Source organism: Engraulis encrasicolus, chromosome 2 (genome assembly GCF_034702125.1).
Source record: "Engraulis encrasicolus isolate BLACKSEA-1 chromosome 2, IST_EnEncr_1.0, whole genome shotgun sequence".
In the NCBI taxonomy this organism is placed as follows: Eukaryota; Metazoa; Chordata; class Actinopteri; order Clupeiformes; family Engraulidae; genus Engraulis; species Engraulis encrasicolus.
Genome location: NC_085858.1, coordinates 46,485,897 through 46,510,896, shown reverse-complemented (window position 1 = coordinate 46,510,896; position 25,000 = coordinate 46,485,897). Strand labels below are relative to the sequence as shown.

Sequence of the window (25,000 nt, the reverse complement as noted above, 5' to 3'; positions counted from 1 at the left end):
GGCCTAGTAGAATGTAGATATCAGCTGATAGTTAAATATTGCCTTGAGTTATCAACCAACTGATAAATAAGTCTACCTCTACGTACAATTGTACAGTTTGTTACGCAGCTGATCATAAGTGAAAATGACGGCATTTAAAAAATCCTCACACACAGTGGAAGGGCCGCTGACAGTTTTGGCTGGGCCCGGGACAAAGACATGTGAAAGAGCCCCAAACCCAATGCATACAATATAATGACGATGCAATTCTGGGCCCCCTCTCTCCCTGGGCCCGGGACAAGTGACCCATTTGTGCCCCCCCTGTCCTGCCGGCTTCCCTGCACAGTGGTGCACCTAGGGGAGAGAGGAAGAAGGAGAAGGAGAGGCTTGTAAATTTCCTCTAGGAAAAGTGGCCATCTCACACCCAGCCAGGGCTGGACTGGGAGGGAAATAGGGCCCAGGCACTTTTGGATTTAAGGGCCCCTCATAATTAGAGGCACAGAACTGACCGACCGGTGGGCCCCGCACCTTGTGGACCCCTATTTTTTTTTAAACATTTCTGAAAATAGGGGCCCACAAGGGTGCGGGCCCACCAGGAAATGCACGCCATGCCAGATGGCCAGTCCATCTCACACCCGTCCCAGACACAGATTCATGAGATGTTTCCCTTTCTGCCATAAATCGAAAGCGCTGAGCTCATGGCGCGGGCCTGCTACCGAGTCTGAGACACGGAGGTGTGTGTGTGTGTGTGTGTGTGTGTGTGTGTGTGTGTGTGTGTGTGTGTGTGTGTGTGTGTGTGTGTGTGTGTGTGTGTGAGAGTGGATGTGTGGTTGTGTGTGTGTGAATGTGTGTGAGAGTGTGTGTGTGTACACATGTATAGTGCGTGTGTGTGTGTGTGTGTGTGTGTGTGTGTGTGTGTGTGTGTGTGTGTGTGTGTGTGTGTGTGTGTGTGTGTGTGTGAGAGTGGATGTGTGGTTGTGTGTGTGGGTATGTGTGTGAGAGTGTGTGTGTGTACACATGTATAGTGTGTGTGTGTGTGTGTGTGTGTGTGTGTGTGTGTGTGTGTGTGTGTGTGTGTGTGTGTGTGTGTGTGCGTGCGTGTGCGCGTGCGTGCATATGTACTTGCGTGCGTGCACGTGAGTGAAGACCAAAAGGTTACTGAGGACTCTGCCCGGAGGAAATCATCTTTTTCTAACTCCTTTTTTTTGGGGGGGGGGGGGTGTCACATGTGTAACAGCTGGCCACTAGCCCTCTTAGCCTCAAGTGACCCTCGCCTCGCTGGCTGCACTCAAGACTGTTACCCCTACCTGACATTCACTTGCCCCTCTTGCACACTCCGCACAGTAACGGCCTCTAACCCAAATGCCCCCTGAAAATACCCTTACTGAACTCTTATGTCTTGACTTCTTGCCAGCACTTGTCATGTCATGTGTGTTCTCCATTCGCTATATGCCAGCTCTCCACATGCTACTGTATATGCCAGCTTTGCTCTGTTTGCTTTTGAGTCTCTACACTCTACACTCTCTACGTAGCGTTTTCTCTGTCTATCGTGGCCATGTTAATCTACTGACAGCTCTCTGCCCCTGACCTGTATGGCTGAATCTCTCCCTGTCTCTGTCTCTGTCTCTGTCTCGCTCTCTCTGTCTCTCTCTCTCTCTCTCTCTCTCTCTCTCTCTCTCTCTCTCTCTCTCTCTCTCTCTCTCTTTCTGTGTGTGTGAGAGTGTATCTCCATGGCAAAGACACGGCTACTACTCTCTGTAAATAAGAAAGATGGGGCGTATGGGTTTTCTTGGTATGGGCCATACAGAGCAGATATTGGGTAAGGAGTGGGTGCTGAATTTGTATGTGTGTGCGCGTGTGCGTGCGCGCACATGTGTGTGTGTGTGTGTGTGTGTGTGTGTGTGTGTGTGTGTGTGTGTGTGTGTGTGTGTGTGTGTGTGTGTGTGTGTGTGTGTGTGTGCGTGCGTGTGCGTACTCGGGTGGTGGGCACGGGGCATTAGCAGTAGGGGGGTAGAGGGGAAGGGAAAGGGGGTTGGTGTGGGTGGGCAGGAGGTGAGAGGGCATGGCTGTCTGCAGCCTGAAGGGCAGGGCAGGACAGGGCAGGGCATGGGATGGTGGACCATATTTAAGGGATGAGCAAAAACCTGGACACTCCAGTGAAGTGGTACCTTATAGAGCAGCAAGACTCCTCGCGCTCTCGCACACTGCCCATTGCTCCGTCCGCGAGTTTTGTCTCCTTGTCTCCGTGTCTCTGTCTGTCTTGTCTTGTCTTGTCTGTGGGCTGGCCATCATGCTGGGACGGGCTCTACTGCAGACCTCTCTGGTCCTCTGGCTGGTACAGTGCACCCTGCAAGGAGGTAAGACACACAGATACATATCTGGTATATATTAGAAAAATAGGTATGTTACAATTTTTTAGTGTGTTTGTGGATGTAGCAAGGAAAGAGCTCTCTCTCTCTCTCTCTCTCTCTCTCTCTCTCTCTCTCTCTCTCTCTCTCTCTCTCTCTCTCTCTCTCTCTCTCTCTCTCTCCTTATGCTTGTTTTGTGTGTGAGAGCAAGTCAAGGGGTGTTGGGAAGTATTGATGCCTGTGTGGCTTTGTGTACCTAGTTGTAATTGGCATAAGGACATGGCATAGAGATGATGGTGATGATGATGATGATGATGATGATGATGATGATGATGATGATGATGATGATGATAATGATGATGGGAGCACTCCAGCCAGTTTCAATATGCTGTTGTATTGCTCACGCTACCCTTGACTTGTCAGTACCCGGTGAGGCTGCATTTTTTTTTGGCTCAGCCCTTTCAAAGATCTGAGCTATTCTAATGGGGCATCTTTTGTTTTCATTTTTTTTTTAAATCTTAACATAGGCCTACTCCAAATGTTTTCCCAAAAGGTATCGCTGTTTGCTAGTTGTCTGCTGATGTTGCGTAAACGTTTGAATGTTTTTGGGAATAAATCAAGAAACAAACACCTGCCCCCATTACCATGACCGGGATCTCGCAAAAGACTGAAGAAAAATAAAAATAAATCCATGGTAGTGTGAGCATTACAACCAGGCCTACATGTTGAAATTACCCTTTACATGCCTCCAATTAATGAGAACTGAGACCCTTGAAAGGACTTGACTGTATGAAACACATATCACTTTGAACATTACACTTTGTACAAATATTATATAAAGTTTAGAAGCCATATTACCTAAAACAGTCACGGATGCATGCGCGCACGCATCTTCTGAGTTGAGGCCTAGGCCTACAGAATTACATCTTTCGTTGAATTGAAGGGAAAAAATCCATATTTTTCACGATTATAGTTACGCTCTGCCTGAATGAAACCACTTGTCTCTCGACTGTCTGATGAAAGCTGACTGTGGGACGGATACCGCATTTCTGCGCATTAGCCACCTGACTGAGTCACATTTTACGTCTTCCGTTACTGGTGGTTAGCATCAAAGTCGCGCGCTAGGAGGTGGCAGCGTTGGTCAAAATTTGACAAGTCGCCGCCACTGCATCACTAAACTGTCGTCACCCCGGTAGTCACAGCCGTTGCTGCTGTTGTGCCCTGCATCAATGAGCATCTGTGCAGATGGCCAGGACTTTGAAGAAACGGCAAATCCAAACTTCCTAAAGATTAAAAAAAAAAAAAAAAAAAACGACAGAAGTTTCCATGTGGAATGAGGGCATTTAGTCTGAGGTGACAGGTAAAATCAGATCGCTCTAAACATTAAAGTGTGACCTCGTTAAAAGTTCGCTGGTCTGGCTATTTTACCCGTTGGTGGTTGGGCATGTTTGTAGGGCATTTGTGGGTCATTTGTTTGCTTGACGTGCTTGTGGGTCATTTGGAGTAGCCTAGGCCTAGTTAAGCCTACCGTAAAGTAAATGATAGTAGAAGGCCACAAATAAATTCTTTCTGTACATTTGACGTTTTTCCTATTCTTTTACTGCTCTTGTTTTTATTAGGTGTAAGCAGACCTCAAACAGGACTTTTGGGAAGAGGATTGAGAGGTAGAGTACCAAACAGATTATGTTATCTTGCTGTTATTGGCTGGCTACAAATAACTATCTAAAATTGAAGTGGTTTGGCAAAATAACTTTGTTGGACAACCCTGTTTCAAAGGATCAGTATATTAACTTTTAACTTTTTTTGACATTGGACATAAAATATGAACTGCTAATAGGCCTAGTATCAGCAGAATTTTGACCACACAAGGCTGCAACTACTGTATAATTGCATCTTCCATGATCCTATTCTAGAGCGAGCAGTTTTATTTCCCTGTTTAATACATTGTGTGTGTGTGTTCATCCTATTTGTGTGCCAGGGCGTGGAGCCTATGGGGCCTTGCCAGCAGGTAAAGCAGGTGGTAAGCAGATTTCAGTCTCATGGCAGATGAAAAATGCTTACAGACACACCAACCATCCACCTTAACTCGCACTATCCAATTGTCCCCACACAAAATGACTGTCATGCATGTATTGTTCCTTCCGGAATACTAATGAATGCTTAAACGTGCATCTGTGGCATGGAATAGCCTCCCTAGAGTAATGATGAAGCTGTGTGCCTGCAATGCAAATAGCCGGTCTGATGTCTAAAGCGACTGGTGACAGTGATGGAACGTGCCCTTGTCACACAGAGTGCAGAGTAGAGAGGCGCAGCACAGGGCTGGCGCTAGGCATAGGCTGATTAGGCAGTCGCCTAGGGCACCAAATGTCTTGGGGGCACCAAAGTAGTGCCCAATATTCCTACTCACAATAGAGTTAGAACATCAAGCAGAATAAAAGATGAAACTTTACAGCTTTACAACTTTACATAAAAATTATCATTCTTGGGCGCCCACATGTACCGTATTTAGACCTGTGCAACACTGTGTTTACTGATGACAATTTCTAAACAAACAAAAGGCCAAGTTATTACCAGAGAGAGAGAGAGGTTCCATTGGTCCATTGTTTCCGGGTTCTACAGTTGCAAGGGGGGGGAGGAGGGGGGGGGGTGGTAAATCCCCCTTTAGGCAGACCTAAGGACTGTTCTATTCAATGCTAGGAGTATTATGACACGTCCCTTTAGGCAGACCGGAACCTGGTCACGTTAGGTGCCCATAGAAACGTATTATGTTGGCATATCTCTATATACTTCAAAAATCTCTGTTATTACTGTGTATATACTGAGTGTAAAACTGGGGCAAAGGGGGTGCTTGCCTAGGGCACCATACTGAGTAGAAGTGGCCCTGGTGCAGCAGCACCTGCTCCAACATGGGCCATAATAGTTCAGCATCCCAACTGGGCAGCCTCTCTCAAGTGCCATATGACATAAGATCCAGGCCTCTGGTTTATGAGGCTGTTGCTTGCTGCATGCCTCGTGTGTGTGTGCGTGCGTGTGTGTGTGTGTGTGTGTGTGTGAGAGAGAGAGAGAGAGTACATGCCAATATGTGTGCATTTATTGTATGTGCCTCTGGGTGCGTGTCTCTGTGTGTGTGTGCATGTTGTGTGTGTGTGTGTGTGTGTGTGTGTGTGTGCGCGTGCATGCATGCGTGCGTGTGTGTGTGTGTGTGCATGCCTGTTTACAACCTAGTATTTTGCAAATTGTATCTGACAGTCCAATCTCCTTCCTCTAGCACACTATCCAAGTGCTGCCCTTGGAGCCGGTGAGTTGGCTTGAGACTTTCACAATGCAATATGAGTAGTTCAGATGCAAAACACTCGAATGCCTCTTTTACACTGCCGGGTTTTCTGGTAGGTCTACAGACTCGGCCGCCACTTTCTGCTTTTCGAATAGGCACGACACAGCTCAATCGTAAATCAAAAAGTGGCGGCCGAATCGCGTTGTGTCGAGCTGTGGGCCTACCAGAAAACCGCCAGTGGAAAAGAGGCATGTGCGTTTTTCATGGATCTGGTGAAATGGCCAATATTTCTAAGCATAGATACATACATGTAACAGTCAGCTGTCTTTTGTTGACTTGGCTTGATAATGCAATTTAAATGGCTCATTTTAGATGGATGGTATTCAACTTTTCACATATTTCTGAAATGGCACTTACAGGGTTTCGCACCTGACGAACACTTTATATGTTTTTAAATCCACACAACAGCATCGTTCATACAGCATCAACCAATTAACCCATTGAGGCCTGATGTTGCGTTGCGCAACATTGGCCTTGGCGCCTGGAGCTGCATTACGCAACATTCAGGCTTAGGAGATTTGAGACAACTTTATTAAACATCTCTGTTTGTTTGCCATGAATGAACACATTCTAATGAAAGATGAGGGTCTTAGCGTTTAAATGCAACTCACTTCATATTTTTATGTGCTTCAAAAGCTGAGATGTTTAGGTTTTTATAGGCTGAAGGCAGCTTTTCTTAAAAAAGGGCTCAGGCATTCAGCACCCTTTTTTTACAGTTTTATGAAACCAAATAAACTCGGCTGAGGCTGATTCTGAGTCTAAGGGTATTGGTGTGGGTGTGGGTTACGGAGGTTATGGGTTATTTATTTCCAGCTGATGTGTTGTCTTTACTCGCTCTATACAGGTCAGGATGTGTATGTTTGCCCCCTCCACTCCACACACTATTGAACATAGACTCAGCATATTCTAACCTTCTTCCCTACATGCGATGGTCATTCATTGGCTTGTATAAGAGCATTTACTTTTCTGTGGGAGATTGGCATGCATGTTCCACTACATGTACATTTGTGGACATTGCATGTCTCCGGGTTTATTTTTGTGTGTACGCAATGGAGGTTAACCTTATACATATTTATCTTGGCACCCACTGACCATTTGCCCAGAGCGTGTGTGTAGAATGTGTTAGAGTTGGGTTTTTTTTGTTTTGTTTGCTTTGACATGTTTGCTTTCTGCGTGTGTGTGTGTGTGTGTGTGTGTGTGTGTGTGTGTGTGTGTGTGTGTGTGTGTGTGTGTGTGTGTGTGTGTGTGTGTGTGTGTGTGTGTGTGTGTTTCTCTGGGTAGGAGGATACAGGCCCTTAGGCGCGGGCAGAGGCCTGAAACCAGGCTATGGTGCAGGTACTGTATTGCTATGAATAAACAATATATATATAATATATATATATTTCTCCTTTATTTTATTAGGGTAAAAACACATTGAGGCAGTTGCCTATTTTTCAAGTGGGCCCTAGTCAAAAGAGCAGCAAAAACGCAAAACGCACTCCATAGGACTCACAGTACAGACAGAAACAAACAATTCACAAAGACAACATATCCACCGACAGCAAAGCATAAAAGATTGAGACATAAAAACATGCAAGACATAACCATATAGAAATATGCAGGACATAACAAAAACATGCAAGCAAGACAGAGCTCATCAATAAAATACAGAACAAGGACATAACAAGAAGCATAGACCAATGCCAATATTGTGTCTATTGTGTCTATCTATTTATCTATCTATGTACCTGTCTGCCTGTTTTCCTACCTGCCAGCCTGCCTGCAATTTTTGGCATGAAAGCAATGACATGTTTTTTCATCAGTCAAGAGGCAAAGTAAGCAGTCAGATACTGAACAACATTTTATTGACTATTGTGTGTACCAAATCCTACCATTTTCAATGATTTGAAGTGCTTTAATTTAGTGTGAAGTTCATTTGCTCTGGAAAAGCCCACGGAAGTAATTGACAAAAATATGTATTATGGCATTTGCTGAATCGACTACTGAACTATCCTGCCCCTCATTGTGATGCATTGCCGAATCGATTGTTGTTTACACCACTGTACTATTGTTAAAGAAAATGAAAAGAATGCCGCACACTCTGCTCCATGCATGTGTGCTGCATTCTTTTCATTTTTCTTTAACATTTGTATGCTCAGGAAGCCAGCACCTCAAGAAACACTTTATTGGTGTGCGATACCTCTTTTTTTCTAAAGTACACCACTGTACTTACTAAACACTATCCTCCCTGTGCTTGGCTGTAGGTGCCATGGGCCTGAATGGACTAAGTTATCTGATGTGTACTCTCCCTGTGCTTGGCTGTAGGTGCCATGGGCCTGAATGGACTAAGTTATCTGATGTGTACTCTTCACTATCCTCCCTGTGCTTGGCTGTAGGTGCCATGGGCCTGAATGGACTAAGTTATCTGATGTGTACTATTCACTATCCTCCATGTGCTTGGCTGTAGGTGCCATGGGCCTGAATGGACTAAGTTATCTGATGTGTACTATATTCACTATCCTCCCTGTGCTTGGCTGTAGGTGCCATGGGCCTGAATGGACTAAGTTATCTGATGTGTTCTATTCACTATCCTCCCTGTGCTTGGCTGTAGGTGCCATGGGCCTGAATAGACTAAGTTATCTGATGTGTACTAAACACTATCCTCCCTGTGCTTGGCTGTAGGTGCCATGGGCCTGAATGGACTGGGCCTGGGCATGGGGAAGCAGCAGGGAGCCAGAGGTGAGTACAGAAGTGGATGATGAATGTCCGCAACACTTTTAAGGGACACTGTGTGAGATTTTTAGTTGTTTATTTCTAGAATCCATGCTACCCATTCACTAATGTTACCTTTTTCATGAATACTTACCACCACCATCAAATTCAAAGTATTCATTATGACTGGGAAAAAAAAACACTTTTCATACGTGAAAAGGGGGATCTTTTCCATGGTCTGCCATTTTGAATTTCCAAAAATAGCCATTTTTAGCTGCAAAAATGACTGTACTTGGACCATACTAGAAAATGTTTGTTTAATACTTAGTAAACCTTCATGTAAAGATCAAATTTGGCAATAGGCAGCCCAATTTCAATAAGCAGCATAGTTGCAGTACCTTTTTTGACCATTTCCTGCACAGTGTCCCTTTAAATCATTGATGATGGTACAGTATACAGATAGGCCAGAAGTGGATGATGAATGTCCGCAACACTGTTAATGCAGAGGATGCGCGCACATCACAGTAGCAGGTGCTGGACAAAATAAAACATGTGAATGATGAACGTCCTCAATGTCCACTGTTTATGCTCCCAGATTTACTCTGCGTTCTTATACAGATAGACCAGCACATATTATACAGCAGGGATGTCAAACTCAGGCCCGGGGGCCAAATTTGGCCCGCGAAGCCATTTTATTCGGCCCGCGAGATCATTTAAAATATCTATTACAGTTGGCCCACATACACCTTAATGTATAGCGTAACATGACTTGAACATGAAATTTGCTGTGTCACGGGATGTGCAGACACATTTGAACTCACAAATATGATGGGAAAGAGTGTGTGTGAAATTTAACTATGAATATGAAGTGCATGTACACACAATTTTAGTCCATTTTTAAAAATAATTGTTGAGTTTGGCCCTCGACTTCGTTGCAGATTTTGAATTTGGCCCTCAGTCAATTTGGGTTTGACACCCCTGCTATACAGCATTGTCCCAGATTAGTGTATTGTTTTAAAAGCCCTTCTAGGGACAGGCATTGGAAACTAGCTTTTTGCTATACAATCTATGATGCTTGCTCTTTGGCTGTTATGCAACCTACACGCTATGTATCTGTCCCTAACAAATAAACTAAACTAAACTAAGATTACAAGCCAAATCAGCTCTGTCATACCATCTTGCAGTGATGTTGCACCTTGAACCACAAAAGTCATATTGGTCTACAGATATAGTCCTTGTCCCTCATCCCAAGGGTTGAATTTTATTCATTACATTACACTCAGCCAATGTTTTTATCTGAAGCGATGTACAGTTTTTTGTTTTTAAAGGTTATTGGTTACAGTCCCTGAAGCAATGTGGGGTTAGCCATGCATGTACAAACTCTGTGTAGGGAGAAGTAAGGGTGGAATTCAAACCTGCAACGTAAAGTCTCACATTTTGATAAGACTAGAGGAGTGGGGAAAGGTCAAAGCAGAGCACTGTAATCAACCTTAAACTTCACTCAGGACCCAGAATGACAAATGTGCAACACATCACGTCTACACTAACCAATCAAAATGTGACCTTGTGCTGCGCTAACGCTGGCCCGATATTAGTAAAGTACAGAGATGATTTACGATGTCATTCCCCAGGGCATAGATTACACTGTCAATTTACCTCTCTGAGGACGAGTATATTGCCTCCATACTAGTTTGTTTGGGTCTCATCAAGGTATTTCATCGGTTGTTGTAGGCCTATTTATCTAATGTTATTATTATTAATAACAACAATAATAACTAGAAGCACTCAGAGAGCGCAAAAGTCCGCCAAGGAAACTGCTTGAACATTTGACTATTTGACTGAAAACATAACGTCCTTGGCGGAGGTAATAATAATAACAATATTTTTATCATATCAGTAGTAATAATAATAACAGTCATAATAACAAAAAAACAAATATGGCGGAGGAGGTGGAGGAGGAGGAGGAGGAAGAGGAGGATGATGATATAAAACTTGTCCTGAAATCCAAGCAGTAATGACACTTATCCTGACAATTAGCACTTCGAAATCAAATAATGGTTAAAGGGGTATGCCACTATTTTGGGGCTTAATACAGTTGGCTGGGGTTTATAAAGGTGGTAAAGTGTCTTATTTTTCATGTAAGAGGGAATATTTCGCTAAGCTAGTGAAAGTCAATGGATCCGTGTAGCATGCTCCATCACCTTTTTAAAATTAAGTCTTAGTCTTAGTCACAATGACGAAAATCAATTCTAGTCTTAGTCATATTTTAGCCATTGCCTTCCCAATTTAGTCTTGGTTTTAGTCTAAATGACGGAAATCAATTCTAGTCTTAGTCAATTTTTAGTCATTTTCGTCATTTTAGTCAACACTGTACATTACAGAACTTCTCCACACACTTTTAACATATATCATTGACTGTAGAGAATAAACCTTCTCCGCACACTGCTTCTCTTTTTAACATATATCACACTGTACAGAATAAAACGTCTTCACACACTGGTTCTCTTTTTCTCTATTTTATTTAATACCAGTGTTAATTTCGTCAGCTTTTTAAAATTTAGTCTTAGTCTTAGTCACAATGACGAAAATCAATTTTAGTCTTAGTCATATTTTAGTCATTGCCTTCCCAATTTAGTCTTAGTCTTAGTCTAAATGACGAAAATCAAAAAAGGCCATTGACGAAATATTTTAGTCATAGTCATGGTTGACGAAATTAACACTGCTCCATGCTACACGGATCCATTGACTTTCACTAGCTTAACGACATGCTCCCTCTTTTAACTTGTCTTAAAGCAAGACAACGGCTTACATGAAAAATAAGACACTTTACCACCTTTATAAACCCTGGCCAACGATTTTAACTGTATTAAGCCCCAAAATAGTGGCATACCCCTTTAAGGATTTACAAAATTAAGTCTTTGTGAACACTTGTTGTGCTTGTGTGCATCTCCGTGCTTCTTGCTCTAATGTCCCACTCCTCTCTTCTCTGTCCCCTCCCCCTGCAGGCTATGGAGCTGGACTGGGTGCCTATCCTGGAGCTGGGGCTGGAGCGGGTTATGGTGGATATCCATCAGTTGGCCGTGGTGAGTCACTAGTAGATATTTTGTACAGAGTTCAAGAGAGTCCTTGGTTGCGTTCCAATATGATACCTTGGGTCCTCCACTTGTGCTTGTGGCCTCGCTCCACCTTCTGGCCCCACCTCCGTGGAAAAAACAATTAAGTTTCCCCACTGTCAGCCTAGCCAAAACAATTTTTGGGGGACTATTCTTCATTCACCATCCAGTTTGCAAATGAGAAAATGACTTTACAATTGAGCTTTTGCGAGATATTGAAATATAATGCTGTTGTCAGTTATGTCATCATGACATATTACTTCCTAGTACGAGGCCACAAGCACAAGTGGAGGATGCAAGGCTGCATATTGGAACGCAAACCATGTGCACAAGCCTCCAGCAATACAGGTGCAGGTGTGAGGCAGGAAAAGGTGTTGAAAGTTGAACATTCAGAAGACACTGCATACCGCTTGGGAGCAAACTTTTGGTTCACTCCCAAAAAATAAAATAAGAAAAAATAAAAGCAAGCTGTGTGCAGGTGTCTTCTGAATTTTCAACTTTGAATATTTTGTACCTTAAGTCTCAGTAGTATTGTTGCCACCTATCCTGATTTTACCTGATTCTCCCGCTTTTTAATGGTCCATTTATTTCCCTGGACAGTGGATGATGGGTGGCATTGCTTGCAAGAAAAAAGGGGTCTGTTTGGTTGCCGAAATGTCCATGTGTTTTGTCAGACAAAGGTGACAACCCTACTGAGCCGTAGCACACTGTAAACTTGTCATGTAGGATTGAATTGAGAGTTGTTTCTGTGTTCCTCACGTTCTCAGTGGTGAAATGTGTCATTTTCTTGGGACAGGGCCAAATTAGAAATACTATAACATTCATCACTGATCTAGCAATGTTCGAGTTCAATGCTCATGAATTTCTGCAGGTAGTGAAGCTTTCATCTTTCATCCTTTCAAGCTTTCATCCCGATGTCTTTGTGTTCAGATGTCCAACCATGATTTTCTGATATGCCTAGGCCAAGGCTATTCAATTCAAAGTCACTGAGGGCCAGATTTTCAAATTTCTCCCAGTAAAGGGGCCAACAAAGAAATTCTATATACTATAACGTATACAGTGTATATAAATATAGGATATACTTTCATTTTGTTCTGACCTTGTGGAGGGCCAGAACCTTGCCATCCTAGGGCTGCATCTGGCCCCAGGGCCTCCATTTGAATAGGTCTGGCCTAGGCTGTAGGCAGGCGGTTTGTGATTATTAGTGACAATACCCCTGTTGACCACCGGTAGGCACTGCAGGAGCGCAGTATCCAGCTGGACAGGGCCAGAAGGGCCCTAAACCGGGTAAACCGCCTCTCCTCTCCTCTCCTCGCTACTGTGTGTGTCACTTATCTGTCTGTCTCTGTCTCTGTCTCTGTCTCTGTGTGTGCCATCGACTGTGCCATTACTTTTTGTCCAACATGGTTCCCCATGCTTTCCTTTTGCACCCTGGCAACAGTTGATTCTGCGTGGGTTGTGTTGGGTTGCTTCCCCTTCAGACAATGCAAACCTGTGGTGTCCAGATGGTTTATAACTGATTTGACCTCTGACCTCTGCCTGGTCTTACTCAGTTGATAAACGTCTGGACTGGTTTTTGGATTGTGCATTGTCGTCTGAAAGTATGGAGTGGAACCTTGGTCTGGACCGGAATGGTTCTGCTATATGTGTGTGTCCTGTCCTCTGTTTTGTGACTCTTTGGTGTGTCATTATACACACACCGGCGTTCTTGTTCTTAATACACAATGTGTCCGTGTGCTGCATCGCATCACTTTGTGTCATGTTTTAGTGTTGGTTTCATCCAGCAAGGTGTGGATACCATAACTGCATGTGGTTGTTTGTGAGTCACTATTTGTTGCTGAAGCACCTTTCCATTGGTGTGCTGTGTTGTATGTCTTTGTGTGTTTTTGTCTGTGTGTGTGTGTGTGTTTTGTTTGTGCCAAAGGTGTTGTTGCAAAGCAACACTTGTGTCGGCTTCAGCCCTGTCTTGTCTGTGTGGTGACTGCTTCCCGTGTGAACAGCTCTGTTGCTCTCCTGCCTTGTGTGTGTACGTATTAACACCCTGCATGCAAAATATGAGCACATTTCTGTGGTTATTGTAAGCATCACACACACGTGCGCACACGCACGCACGCACGCACGCACGCACGCACGCACACACACACACACACACACACACACACACACACACACACACACACACGCACGCACACACACACACACACAAACACGTTTCTGAGGACCCACAAACTGTTGTTGTTGGGGACAAAGTGTTGTGGTTCTTAGGAAGCTCGACACACCTTGCTGATCACTCACACACACACACACACACACACACACACACACACACACACTCCTAAACACACACACACACACACACACACACACACACACACACACACACACACACACACACACACACACACACACACGTTTCTGAGGACCCACAAACTGTTGTTGTTGGGGACAAAGTGTTGTGGTTCTTAGGAAACACACACACACACACACACACACACACACACACACACACACACACACACACACACACACACACACACACACACACACACACACACACACACACAGAGACACACACACTGCGCCGGCCGTAACAAGTGTTGTGGTCTTCAGGAAGCCGACCAGCAGCTGGGGTCTCTGGTGGACCGGGGGCGTCGGGCACCGGTAATCCCACACCGCCATGTCTGGCTGTATCCAGAGGTGTATGAGCCAGTAGAAATAGGGGTAAAAGAAAGCCAAAGGTAACATTTTTTTAAAAACTATACGCCTTTATTATGGCTTTTATTATGTATAGGCCTTTTATTATGACAGGACGGTGTGAGAGGAGACGGGAAGTGAGCAGGAGAGAGAGATGTGGTAGGGCTGGGAAATGACCCCGGCCGGACTCGAACCGGGTTCCCCATGGGCATGCAAGCCCAAATGGCGCGATGTACCACAACCCCCAGCCAAGTTAACACTTAAATTGACACTGGCATCATACATATGACATGTCATAACAGTGTTGTGAAACGGTCATGGACAGTCATAATCAGTATGTCAAGGTCATAAACATTTTATGACTGTTGTTGTTGGCCTTAAGTGACATTTGGTCATGGTAAAGACAGCCCAAACAATGTCAACTTTTCATGACCATAAGTAGTAGTAGTAGCCTTTATTGTCCCCATATATTTTTCTAAAACGTTTATGACATTGACATAATGCTTATGACTCGTCCGTGACTGTGTCATGACACTATTTATGACACTGCACTAGGTACATATTGGGTAACAAATGTACCTCTACTGGACTAGTTCTAGCACCTCTACTTCTACCTTATACACCTCTGCCTGTGTGCCACCATCATTCACCGCATGCAGTGATGTGTGCGCCACTCTCGTTCACAAGTTTCTTTGTGTTGTCTTTCGTGATTGTGATACTGTAAGAGAAGCGAGTCAGTATTTAGTCGCCAGTCTCTGTACTGCAGAAACAGTAGCTCACATTATCATGTCTGTGTGCCAGCAGGCTGCATCATTCACCATCAAGAGTGATGTGTGCCATTCCACCGTCATGCAAAGGTCTCCTTCAAATGTTGTGGGTGGCTGTCATACAATAAGACCAAAGTCCTGCAATATCAATAATCTAGAAACTACATTTGGAAGAACATTTTGGAAGAGGTCTACATACCTGTAAGGGTAACCTGTTACTGGCATAAAAACGACATGACACATGTCAGGAACGTTAATGACTCTCATGACATGAACTGATTCCAAACTGAACTCATTCCAAAACTGAATGACACATTATGACTACAGTCATAAAAATCAATAATGTGTCAGTAATCAATCAATCAATCAATCAATCAATCAATCAATCAATCAATCAGTCAATCAATCAATCAATCAATCAATCAATCAATCAATCAAAAATACTTATATAGCACATTGTCATACATAATTGTCATTCAATGTGCTAAAGATTAGAGAAAGAGAAAAGAGAAGAAAAAGAATCCATATGTTATCCAGTGTTATAGAAAGTACATAATTAACTATCGATGAGACGACGATGAGAATAAAGCTGTTTTTAATTTCTTTTTAAAACAAGATGCTGTTGGGGCAGTTCTAATTTGGACAGGAAGCTGGTTCCAGCATTTTGCAGCATAATGTTCTTGACATGCGTCATGACACCCTTTAGTATGTGGACCTCTCAAAGAAACCGTTACCCAACATTTTCCTTGTGCTGTAATGGAGACAGGACAATTCGGGCTACTATAGCTATGGCCCTTAAGCAAGTCATTTAACCCCAGGCTGCTGCTGGGGGACCCCCTCTGACACATTACTTCCACCTCAATGGCAAACATCTTTAACTAACATAACGGCACCTGTAAGGATTAGAGAATTTGTTTAGTGTAATTTAATATAGGCATAGCATTTCATGGCAAATTGGCCTGGACGGTAGACATTTGCAGGCCAAGTAGGAGGTAAGGCTTTCACATAATGTCACATGTTTTCGTATTACTGTAAGTTAGCGTTGCGTTGGTTGCTGGTGGGTGGGTGTGTGGACTCCTGATTAACCAGTATTGTGGTCTTCAGGATATGGTCGAGGAACAGGAATACCCCAAGGACAGGCTACCAAGCCATCCAAACCTGGTAAAACTTCTCTCTTCTATATATTTGGTACTATCTTTTCTTTTTTTACTACAGTATCTCTATTTTTCTTAATATTTGAGGTGTGTTTTTATTGGATGCTATGTTGTTTTTTTCTCTTTACACTGCTGAGAGAGGGCTATAGGCATATTCTGTGTCATGCACTAAGGGCCCAGTGAATGGAGTGTTGGAATCGTGGGTACTGTTACAAAGTGTTACAAATGGCCCATGCTTTGAGCCAAATATGATTTATGTACAGTTATTCGATATGCTTATACAGGAAGTAATGCACCATGTAGGAGCAATGCACCATTCATTATTAACGGTTTTTATTTCTTTATTTTATTTTTTGTTTTATGTATTTATTCTTTAGTTTTGGCCAGCATATTTATTTGTTCGTTTCAGAACTATAGAGCTCATATTACATTCTTAATTCAGCCTTTCAGCAATTCAGTCAAAATTGAACTCTCTCAGATGGGCCTACTCTCTAAGTAGTGACAAATGAAACACTGTGTTCTCTCACTACAGAGTGGTTTGCGTGTGTTCAGACGCCCCTGACTTCCTCCCCGCTCCCCACCAACACTTAGCTGTATTGTGAAAGCCCAACGCCCTACCTACCACTATAACGCACCCTGTGTGCTCTCCTACAGAGTGCTTTGCATCAGGTGCCTCCCCAACACGAAGCTGTACTGACTAATAAAAGAAAAAAAATAGGGAGCGCTCTAAAGTCTTTTCTTCAAATAAGGGGTGCGTCTGGTTAGTCCTTTAAAGCCGCATTGACTAATCTAACTGAATCTCCTCCAGATCAATTACTAAAAAACACTTCATTTCACATGGGGTACACAGAGATTAAGGCCACACCCCGATGAAGGCCAGGTGGCTTAAAAAAAGAAAAGAAGCGGTCAGCGTTTTTAATCTCTCTATGCTCCATGTGAAATAAAGGGTTTTTAAATTACTCTGTTACCTTGACTCGGAGTAGAGTAGAGCTTTGGACTTAGCTGTAGGAGGCCTACTGTTTAAACCCCACCCACTGCCCAGTTTCCCCTACACGCTGTCAGCCTTACCGAGCAACTTAGTTACTGACATGACAGCCTCCCCTCCGCTTCCCTCCAGCCTCCACCCACCACCCACCCGCCTAGTTTCATGTCTGTGGTTTCAGGTCTTAGGGGTGGAGCCTTCAGCGCTGTCACCAAGAGCAAACCCTTACCCAGGGTGACACAGCCGGGTAATCGTCCCGTACTCGTACTGTCTGTAACACTCTACGTCTATGTGTGTCTATGTCCATGGGCCTGATGGATGTTTTTTGTCTTATTGTTTGGTAACACTTAGCTTGACACCGGTGTCATATGCATGTCATTACAGTGTCATAATAGTGTCATGACACAGTCATAGATAAGTCATAAACATTATGTCCTTGTCATAAACAATTTATGACTGTTGGCCTTAAGTGACATTCGGTTGTCCGAATGTCACTTAAGGCCAGCAGTCATAAACTGTTTATGACACGGACATAATGTTTATGTCACGTGCATAACTGTGCAACGACACTGTAATGACACTGTAATGACAAGCATATGACACCGGTGTCAAGTAAAGTGTTTCCCTTTTGTCTTATTGTTTTATGATTAACACATGGGTAATCGTTTCTGTCTTGAACACTTTCATGTGTCCGTGAACTGACATGAAAACCCTTGTTTGCATCTCTGTTGCTTGTTTGTACACAAATAACAGTCTGCATTGCTGGGCAGATTTTTGGTGTTTGTTTGTCTGTTTTGATGTTGGGTCCAAGATATGCCACTAGCCTTTGAGGTGGTATCTCTTGTCCTATTGTACTTTCTACTTACAAAATAGTGTTTGTTTCCTTGTATCAATGTCAGGCATGTATCAAATTTGTCAACGTAAGTTGATAGATTCAGTTCATAGATTCCTTAGCACATGTACAACAAATATACTGTATTCATACCATAATTTCCAGGGGTGGAGCTATAGGGGGGGCGAGCAGGGCACTTTCCCCTGGGCCCAGGGCCCTGCCGTATTGACGGTTGGGGCCCTATTATGAGTTTGGCAGGCTGTATGGGGGGCCTTATCAGCGTTTTGCCCCAGGGCCCTGTGTGCATTTATTCCGTCACTGATGATTTCAGTATGAATTTGGTCCAGGTCTGACATCCACCAGTCTTGTTGTCTGATTGTGTTGTCTTCGTGTCTTGTCCTGTCTTGTCTTGTCTTGTTTCATCTCGTCCTCTGCCATACACTATACCTTCCTTTGGTCCTATCAGGCCCCTGTTCCCATGTCCTTTGTAGTTGTTGAATGGCTTCCAAGTCTATGTCCCTAACATTACTCAGGGTTCCAACTGTCACTAACATCATGGGCTAGAATGTTTCGTGGGAATGTTTTGAAGGAGCGTTTGGGAACGTTAGAAACTGAAACAGTTACAGTAAACATTCAATCTTTAAGGTGATTAACCAGTTCAAATCTGTATAAATGTGTTGGCAGAATGGCAATAACCGAGTCGTAGTGCATTGCTAAAGGTCTTGTGTTATGTCATAGTAGTGTAGTACTATGTTGATTAACCTTTCAATGACTATTACAGCATGCCTCAGATGGCACAGCATGTATTATGGGGCTATGGTCCTTTTTTCTATCTTTAAGGTACTGTTTTAGTATATTAGAAGAGTTAATTATGACACACATGCAATTTAAAATATGTGTGTGTTGCTAATGATTAGTGTGCCTACTTGGAACCCTGCAATTATTATTGTAACTACGTTGCAAACCCAGTGTTATTATGTAACCCAGAGTATTTCCTAGAAATACATGCACTGTACGTCTTTGCCGTCCTGATGCTGTACGCTTATTTATTTGTTTCACTTCAACTTCCGTTCCGTGTGTTATTGACTTAAGACTGGTGAACATCTTGTGACCCTTTAGGTATAGCTGCGGGGAGTGTAGGAACAGGAAATGCTGCTGGTGCTGTCAGTAAAACAGGAAGGACTGTGGCAGTGGCAGAAGCAAAGCGTTATAATGCTGTGCCTTCGCAACAGGAAACCAAGGGTCTTGGTGCTGCGGCATCTCAGACCTTTCAGGTTGCAAAAAGCCAAACCTATGTCTCTCAGCAGCAGCAGCAGCAGCAGCAGCAAGCCACTGGAAGCCGTAGCTCTGCCACGTCTTACTCCCAAGGAACCAGAAATGTTGCTTCTTCTGGCACCCAATACGTAAAAGTACAAGGAACCAAAAGCCTTAGTCCTACAGGTAGCAACCCATACAACCCTCAGGGATCCAAAAGCTTTGGCGTTGCCTCCTCGCAGCTTCAAGGAATGAGAACAAATACAGGTTTTGTAACTCCTCAGCAACCGGGAGGTTCAACGAAGACATTCGCTGCTGCCAAACCACAGCCACAAGATGCGAGAGGTTTTGGCCTGGCCTCCAAAAGCACTGGTCCCGCTGCAACACCTCAGGTTCAGCCAGTCAATCCATTCCCACAAGGTGCTGCCAAAAAGTATGTTGCTATTAAACAACCTCAGGGATACGCAAACCCAAACCCAGTTACTCCTTCATCTCAGGGCCAAGGTCCAGTTTCTCAGGTGCCAGATAGAGCCAGAACTGTAGGGTCTGTCAGCAGCAGGCAAGATCAAGCAGCAGCCAAAAGCTACATCTCTTCCAGTCAAGTGAAAACGCACGCCAGTAAAAGCTACAACTATGTGGCGTCCTCTGCAAAGAAGTCGTCATCATCATCATCATCATCGTCAGTGTCCACGTACCATGTCAAGAAGAGCTCCACGGGTCCTGTGGTAGCAGCAGCGACACAAGACTCTGGTTCCCCAGTTCTGCCGATCTCGTCGGGCATCCAGAACCCTGACGTTCTGAATGGCAGAACCATGGACCATTATAGTACGCAGCAGCAGCCACAGGACAGAAAGAGCGTAGTGTACTCAGTAGCTGTTACTCCATTGCAGAGCGGTAAAAGTGCAGACTTGTTCACGCCTCCATTAGCCGCTGCCCCTGTAGTGCCCGAAGTGGTGACTGGGGCTAAGAGCCTTGGGCCTGCGCCTGCGCCTAGCCTGCCTGACATCTCGGGTAAAAGCATTTGGTCCGCAGCAACACCTGCTCAGGTAGGCCAGAGTGTGGCCTCCCAGCCCCAGCCCCAGCCTCAGCCTGGGAAAAGCTACAGTCCATACGTACCTTCACCTCAAGGGGTCAAAAGCACTGATATTTTCTACGTACCTGACCATCAAGATGGCAAAAGTGCTGGTCAGTACATCGCTGGACAGCAAAAAGGGAAAAGCACTGACGTGTATGTGTATGAATATGAAAAAGGCAAAAGCACTGATCTTTACGTGCCTGAACATCAAGAGGGCAAAAGCACTGATCTTTACGTGCCCGGACATGACGAAGGGAAAAGTGTTGATCTGTACGTGCCTGGACCACAGGATGGGAAGAGCACTGGGGTGTACGTGCCTGGACCACAGGATGGGAAGAGCACTGGGGTGTACGTGCCTGGACCACAGGATGGGAAGAGTCAGGGAGGAGGAGCAGGAGCAGCAGCACCATACACCAAAGGCTATCTGCCAACCGATAAGGGTAATTGGCCTCTCGTCCCTCTGTGTGCTTGTCGTCAACAGTCGTGTCACATTTCTGTCTTGAATGGTTTATATCCACAGGACTCCTATGTCATGGGATATACAACTTTGTTTGTGTGTGCATCTAACCACGTCGAGAAATCTGTCTGTGTTTAACATGTACAGAAAGTTGATTCTTTTCTTTCCTCTTTGCCTCCTTCTGTTCTCCACACTTTGCTTTTAGGATCCTTCTGTTTTTGTTACTGTTCACCTGAGAAATGTCCATGTTCACATTGCACCGGTCTGAATCCAAGCCTCCCTGTCCGTCTCTAGTTTCTGTTGATTTGTGCTTGCACGTTTGGTTCAGGTTTTAGTTTTGGTCTGTCGTCATTATTACTCTTCCATGTATCCGTGTGTTTATGGGAGAGGTGGTGGTGGTGGTACAGCCAGCCACTCAACTATTCCCATTTTGGTTTGTTGAATCAAATGGTTATTTAGTCGTTGACATTCTCCTCCCCAACCATTCATTTCTTTACTGACACTGAAAGCCACCACACAATAATGAATACGGTTAATAACGAAACACTGTGTTTCACAATCAATTTGTAGCATTCAGCTTTTCAAATTCATCAGTTACATTCAGACATTGCTGTTAGCTGTGATCTGCTTGTCAACACCATTGTGTGTGTGTGTGTGTGTGTGTGTGTGTGTGTGTGTGTGTGCGTGTGCGTGTGTGTGTGTGTGTGTGTGTGTGTGTGTGTGTGTGTGTGTGTATCTGTGTGGCACCCAGGGAATGGTAATGGCGGTGGTCTGCCATTTGGAGGAGGGCAGAAGGGGAACGGTAAATCATCATGCGGTGTTGCTTGTGCTTTTGGCTTGGTGTGGTTTGGTTTGGTTGTGGCTCTGTGTTGTTTGTCTGTCAGAGTGTTTTTCTGTCAGGGCTGGACTGACCATCTGACATAGCGGGCATTTCCCGGTGGGCCCCGCAACCTCGTGGGTCCCTATTTTCAGAAATGTAATAAAAAAATATATATACTATTTTAACATTTCTGAAAATAGGGGCCTATGAGGTTACAGGGCCCACCAATGAGTCAGTTCTGCACCACTAATTATGAGGTGCCCCTTAAAGCCAAAAGTGCCCGGACCCTTTTCTCCCCCAGGCCAGCCCTGCCTCCTGTCCTTTGCACGGCAGGGTGATTCACTTATCTTACCCTGCGTTTCATTAGCTTGCAAGTGCTAATATTTAATGCCCCTTCTCAATCATGTTGTGTCTTAGGAAAAAAAAACTGTTAAACTCCAGCACAATGACTATTTCACAGCAACTTTATTGTGGGTCTAAGACTGAAATGTAGTGAATGTAGTGATGGTACTGTGAAATGGTCAATGGGCATGAGTTGTACAGCTTTTCTTGATCTGTGACCAATGGGTCATCTTCAACGCAACTGTCATCTGAAAAAAAAAGAAGTTGCACATTGTGTGTCTCAAAACATTCTATCTACTGCTAAGTAATTGCATAGAACTGGCCATAAAAAATGTGAAATTAGTGAGTATGGAGCCATCACCAGGGCCGGATTAAGATGGCCCGGGGCCCCTAGGCTACAGGTTGCTGTGGGGCCCCCCAGAAGGCAAATTTCATGAAAAATGTACGTAGACAGTGTCATAATTAAGAGCTAGAAATTCAGGATAACGTGTCTGCCAACTGTTCTCAACATGGTGGATCGATTTTTCAATATTGTATCTCGTTCCAATTCTGCAATTTTCCACTTTTGGGCAATCAGGGGGCCCCCTGGCAGATGGGGGCCCCTGGGCTGCAGCCATATCCAGCCTGTGCATTAACCCGGCCCTGGCCATCACAACACTGATACTTTTCTGAAGGGCATTAGATAATGCAACATTTTCCTGCTCTATTTCCTTCCTGAGAGGGCTTTTTGTCATCTTGTGCTTGATCTCACACCTCCCTGTGTCAGTGGACATGTGTGTTTTTGCTGAACCTTTTACTCCTTTACACCCTTTACACAGCTCATAATGAGTTTCATTTTTTGTGTGTGTTGCTTGGCTCATATTGCAACTGTTTTTCCACCCTTGTTTGAGATATCCACAGTTTGATCTTGGCGTGTGATTCACACATTCAGGGACGGGCAGTGAAGTGCAACCTGGATTCAAAAGCTGAAATCCAGTGCCATATTTTACAAAAGACCTGGTTTTACCTTTCCAGTTAGAGCAGAGGTGGAGAACCTTTTTAAATCGAGGAACCACTTAAAGTGCCATACTATGAACACAAACCAGGATTTCTCTCTGCACTTTAGGTCTGTATTGAAGGGAGACACCTTTAAAATCGACCCCACCTTCTATAGGTCCCCTGAATATAACGTAATTGTATTGCAAAGATTCCTTTACGAAACATGTCATATGTCATGTGAAACTGCACAACATTTGAAATTATATCGGGGGCCGGATTCAACGGCTTCAAGGGGCGTAAGCGACCCTCGAGACATAGGTTTCCAACCCCTGAGATAGAGCATTTGGACAGGTCAGGTAAAACCAGGTGATTTGGAATATGTGGCACTGTATTGTAGCCTCTGAATCCAGGTTGATCATCACTCCTTATGGTGCTTTGAAGTTTAGTTTCATGGCTTTGGCATGTTGGGCACTTGGTTGGACACTATGGCTTAATAATGTACAGTATCTGGGCTTTGCTCTGAGCTGGGCTTCCACTGTGTCACTGAGCAGCGTTTCCCATTCATGGACCATTCTGTGAAGCACCACCACAGAATAAGAAAACACAAATTGGTCAACAGTCGCACGTGCATGTCGATGAGGGTACACGCATACGCATAGCATACATGCACTGGCCCACTGTGTTTTTTGCCCATAGCACCTCACGATGCTACTTGCTGCGTGGCTAATACTGCTGTGAGTGTGGTATTTTGGTAATGGACCCATAATCACTGAGGATTGTTTTAGGTTATGGGCCAGGGCCTGCAGTTCCCAATGGAAATGGTAATGGTAATGGTAACGGAAATGGTAATAATCTCACCTATTACTTTTCCAATATTTTTTCCTTCGTCACTTTACGTCTTTACATTTGTAATAGAATTAAATGTTTATTTTTCCTTACCTGTATCATTTTTTTAAAATCAATTAACCAAGTGTTGTGTTTTGGGGATATGACCCACGTGAAGTAGCCTTAGTAAAATAGTGGCTGAAAGTCAAAGGAGGAGCCGTTGTTCTAATCGCCTCTGACAATTGAGTGAGTAACCCAAGTTGGTATTTTGTATAGGGTATGGCCCAGGTGCAGCGCTTACCAATGGACAGGGACCTTTGACCAATGGTAACTCTAATCTACTCCCCCACCTTGTGTATCAGACTGAACACTGACTATTGTTAATGCTTTAATTTTAATTTGGTGTACATAACGTAACTACGTAGTCTTGTGGTTTCTGATTTAGGCTATGGCCCAGGGGTGGGGCCATCCAATGGAAAGGGACCTAAGGGCAATGGTAAAGTTTCTCACCATCAACTTACATTATAGTGTTTTTGACCTGATATCCATTGCTTGCAGCCATACTGCTGTAACTGTCATCTCTCTTGGAAGCGCTTGATCTTAGACAACCTTACGCAGGATGTTTTTAATGTAGTGATAGTTTTTATGTGAGGTCAGACAGCTTCGATTTAATGCATTCATAGTAGCTATAAGGTGCATCTGGCGGCACATCTCTACCTGAAACTGGTAGTAGATTACAGTATAAGTGTTTTGTTTGACCTCACTGCAAAAAAAGAGAGGCTAATAATAGGTGTTGTGGTTTGTAGGGTATGGGCCAGCACCAGGTGTTTCCAATGGACAGGCACCGACAAGTAACGGTAACACCAAGCTTCCTCTGTGTAGTTGTGAAACTCTTTGTAGGATATGTCACTGGTTACCATTTGACTGGGTTTAGTGAAGATTGCTTAAGATGTTGTATTGTTGTAAAGTTATTGTATATGTTGATGAACCGTCCTTTGTGTCGTGACAATGCTTGTGCAGCATGTCTCAGCGGCTAAGAATTGACTGCCATACTACACTCTCACTGGAACTGTAGGTTTGACCATTTGGTAGGGCAAATTCTAGTTGTGATTTGATAGCTACACATCCCTTGTTTATGGATTGATGTGATAGACCTCTGAGATTAGTATTTTGGGTAGTATTTTAGTGGTTAAGCGGTAACCCACCTCATAAAAATGCATTGCATTTGTTTCCCAGGTGCATATCCTGGTTGAACAAATGTTTACATAGGACACCAAGTTCTTTGTAGTTTGGGAGGAGGAAGATGAAGGTTTTTTGTAAGGCTGTAAGGTTATTGGATAGATTAGGTGTACTAG

General features: G+C 44.0%; 1 protein-coding gene across 5 annotated transcripts in view; it reads left to right on the top strand.

Moving 5' to 3' along the window:
* Positions 1-2,146: 2,146 nt before the first annotated feature.
* The window catches only part of LOC134439646 (uncharacterized), a 33,589-nt gene continuing 10,735 nt past the window's right edge, over positions 2,147-25,000 (top strand). Inside the window, exons 1-17 of one of the 5 annotated variants that reach the window (XM_063189552.1) lie at positions 2,147-2,336; positions 3,947-3,991; positions 4,306-4,335; positions 5,596-5,625; positions 6,943-6,996; positions 8,323-8,379; positions 11,358-11,435; positions 12,699-12,752; positions 14,076-14,126; positions 16,031-16,087; positions 17,244-17,309; positions 19,014-20,663; positions 21,432-21,482; positions 23,606-23,665; positions 23,922-23,972; positions 24,091-24,141; positions 24,452-24,502. In XM_063189552.1, coding sequence (XP_063045622.1) covers positions 2,270-2,336; positions 3,947-3,991; positions 4,306-4,335; positions 5,596-5,625; positions 6,943-6,996; positions 8,323-8,379; positions 11,358-11,435; positions 12,699-12,752; positions 14,076-14,126; positions 16,031-16,087; positions 17,244-17,309; positions 19,014-20,663; positions 21,432-21,482; positions 23,606-23,665; positions 23,922-23,972; positions 24,091-24,141; positions 24,452-24,502 — 2,503 coding nt within the window. In that variant the 5' untranslated portion in view covers positions 2,147-2,269. The remainder of the gene's footprint in view (positions 2,337-3,946; positions 3,992-4,305; positions 4,336-5,595; positions 5,626-6,942; positions 6,997-8,322; positions 8,380-11,357; positions 11,436-12,698; positions 12,753-14,075; positions 14,127-16,030; positions 16,088-17,243; positions 17,310-19,013; positions 20,664-21,431; positions 21,483-23,605; positions 23,666-23,921; positions 23,973-24,090; positions 24,142-24,451; positions 24,503-25,000) is intronic. The other 4 variants (XM_063189556.1, XM_063189563.1, XM_063189571.1 and 1 more) reach the window with 4 other exon arrangements.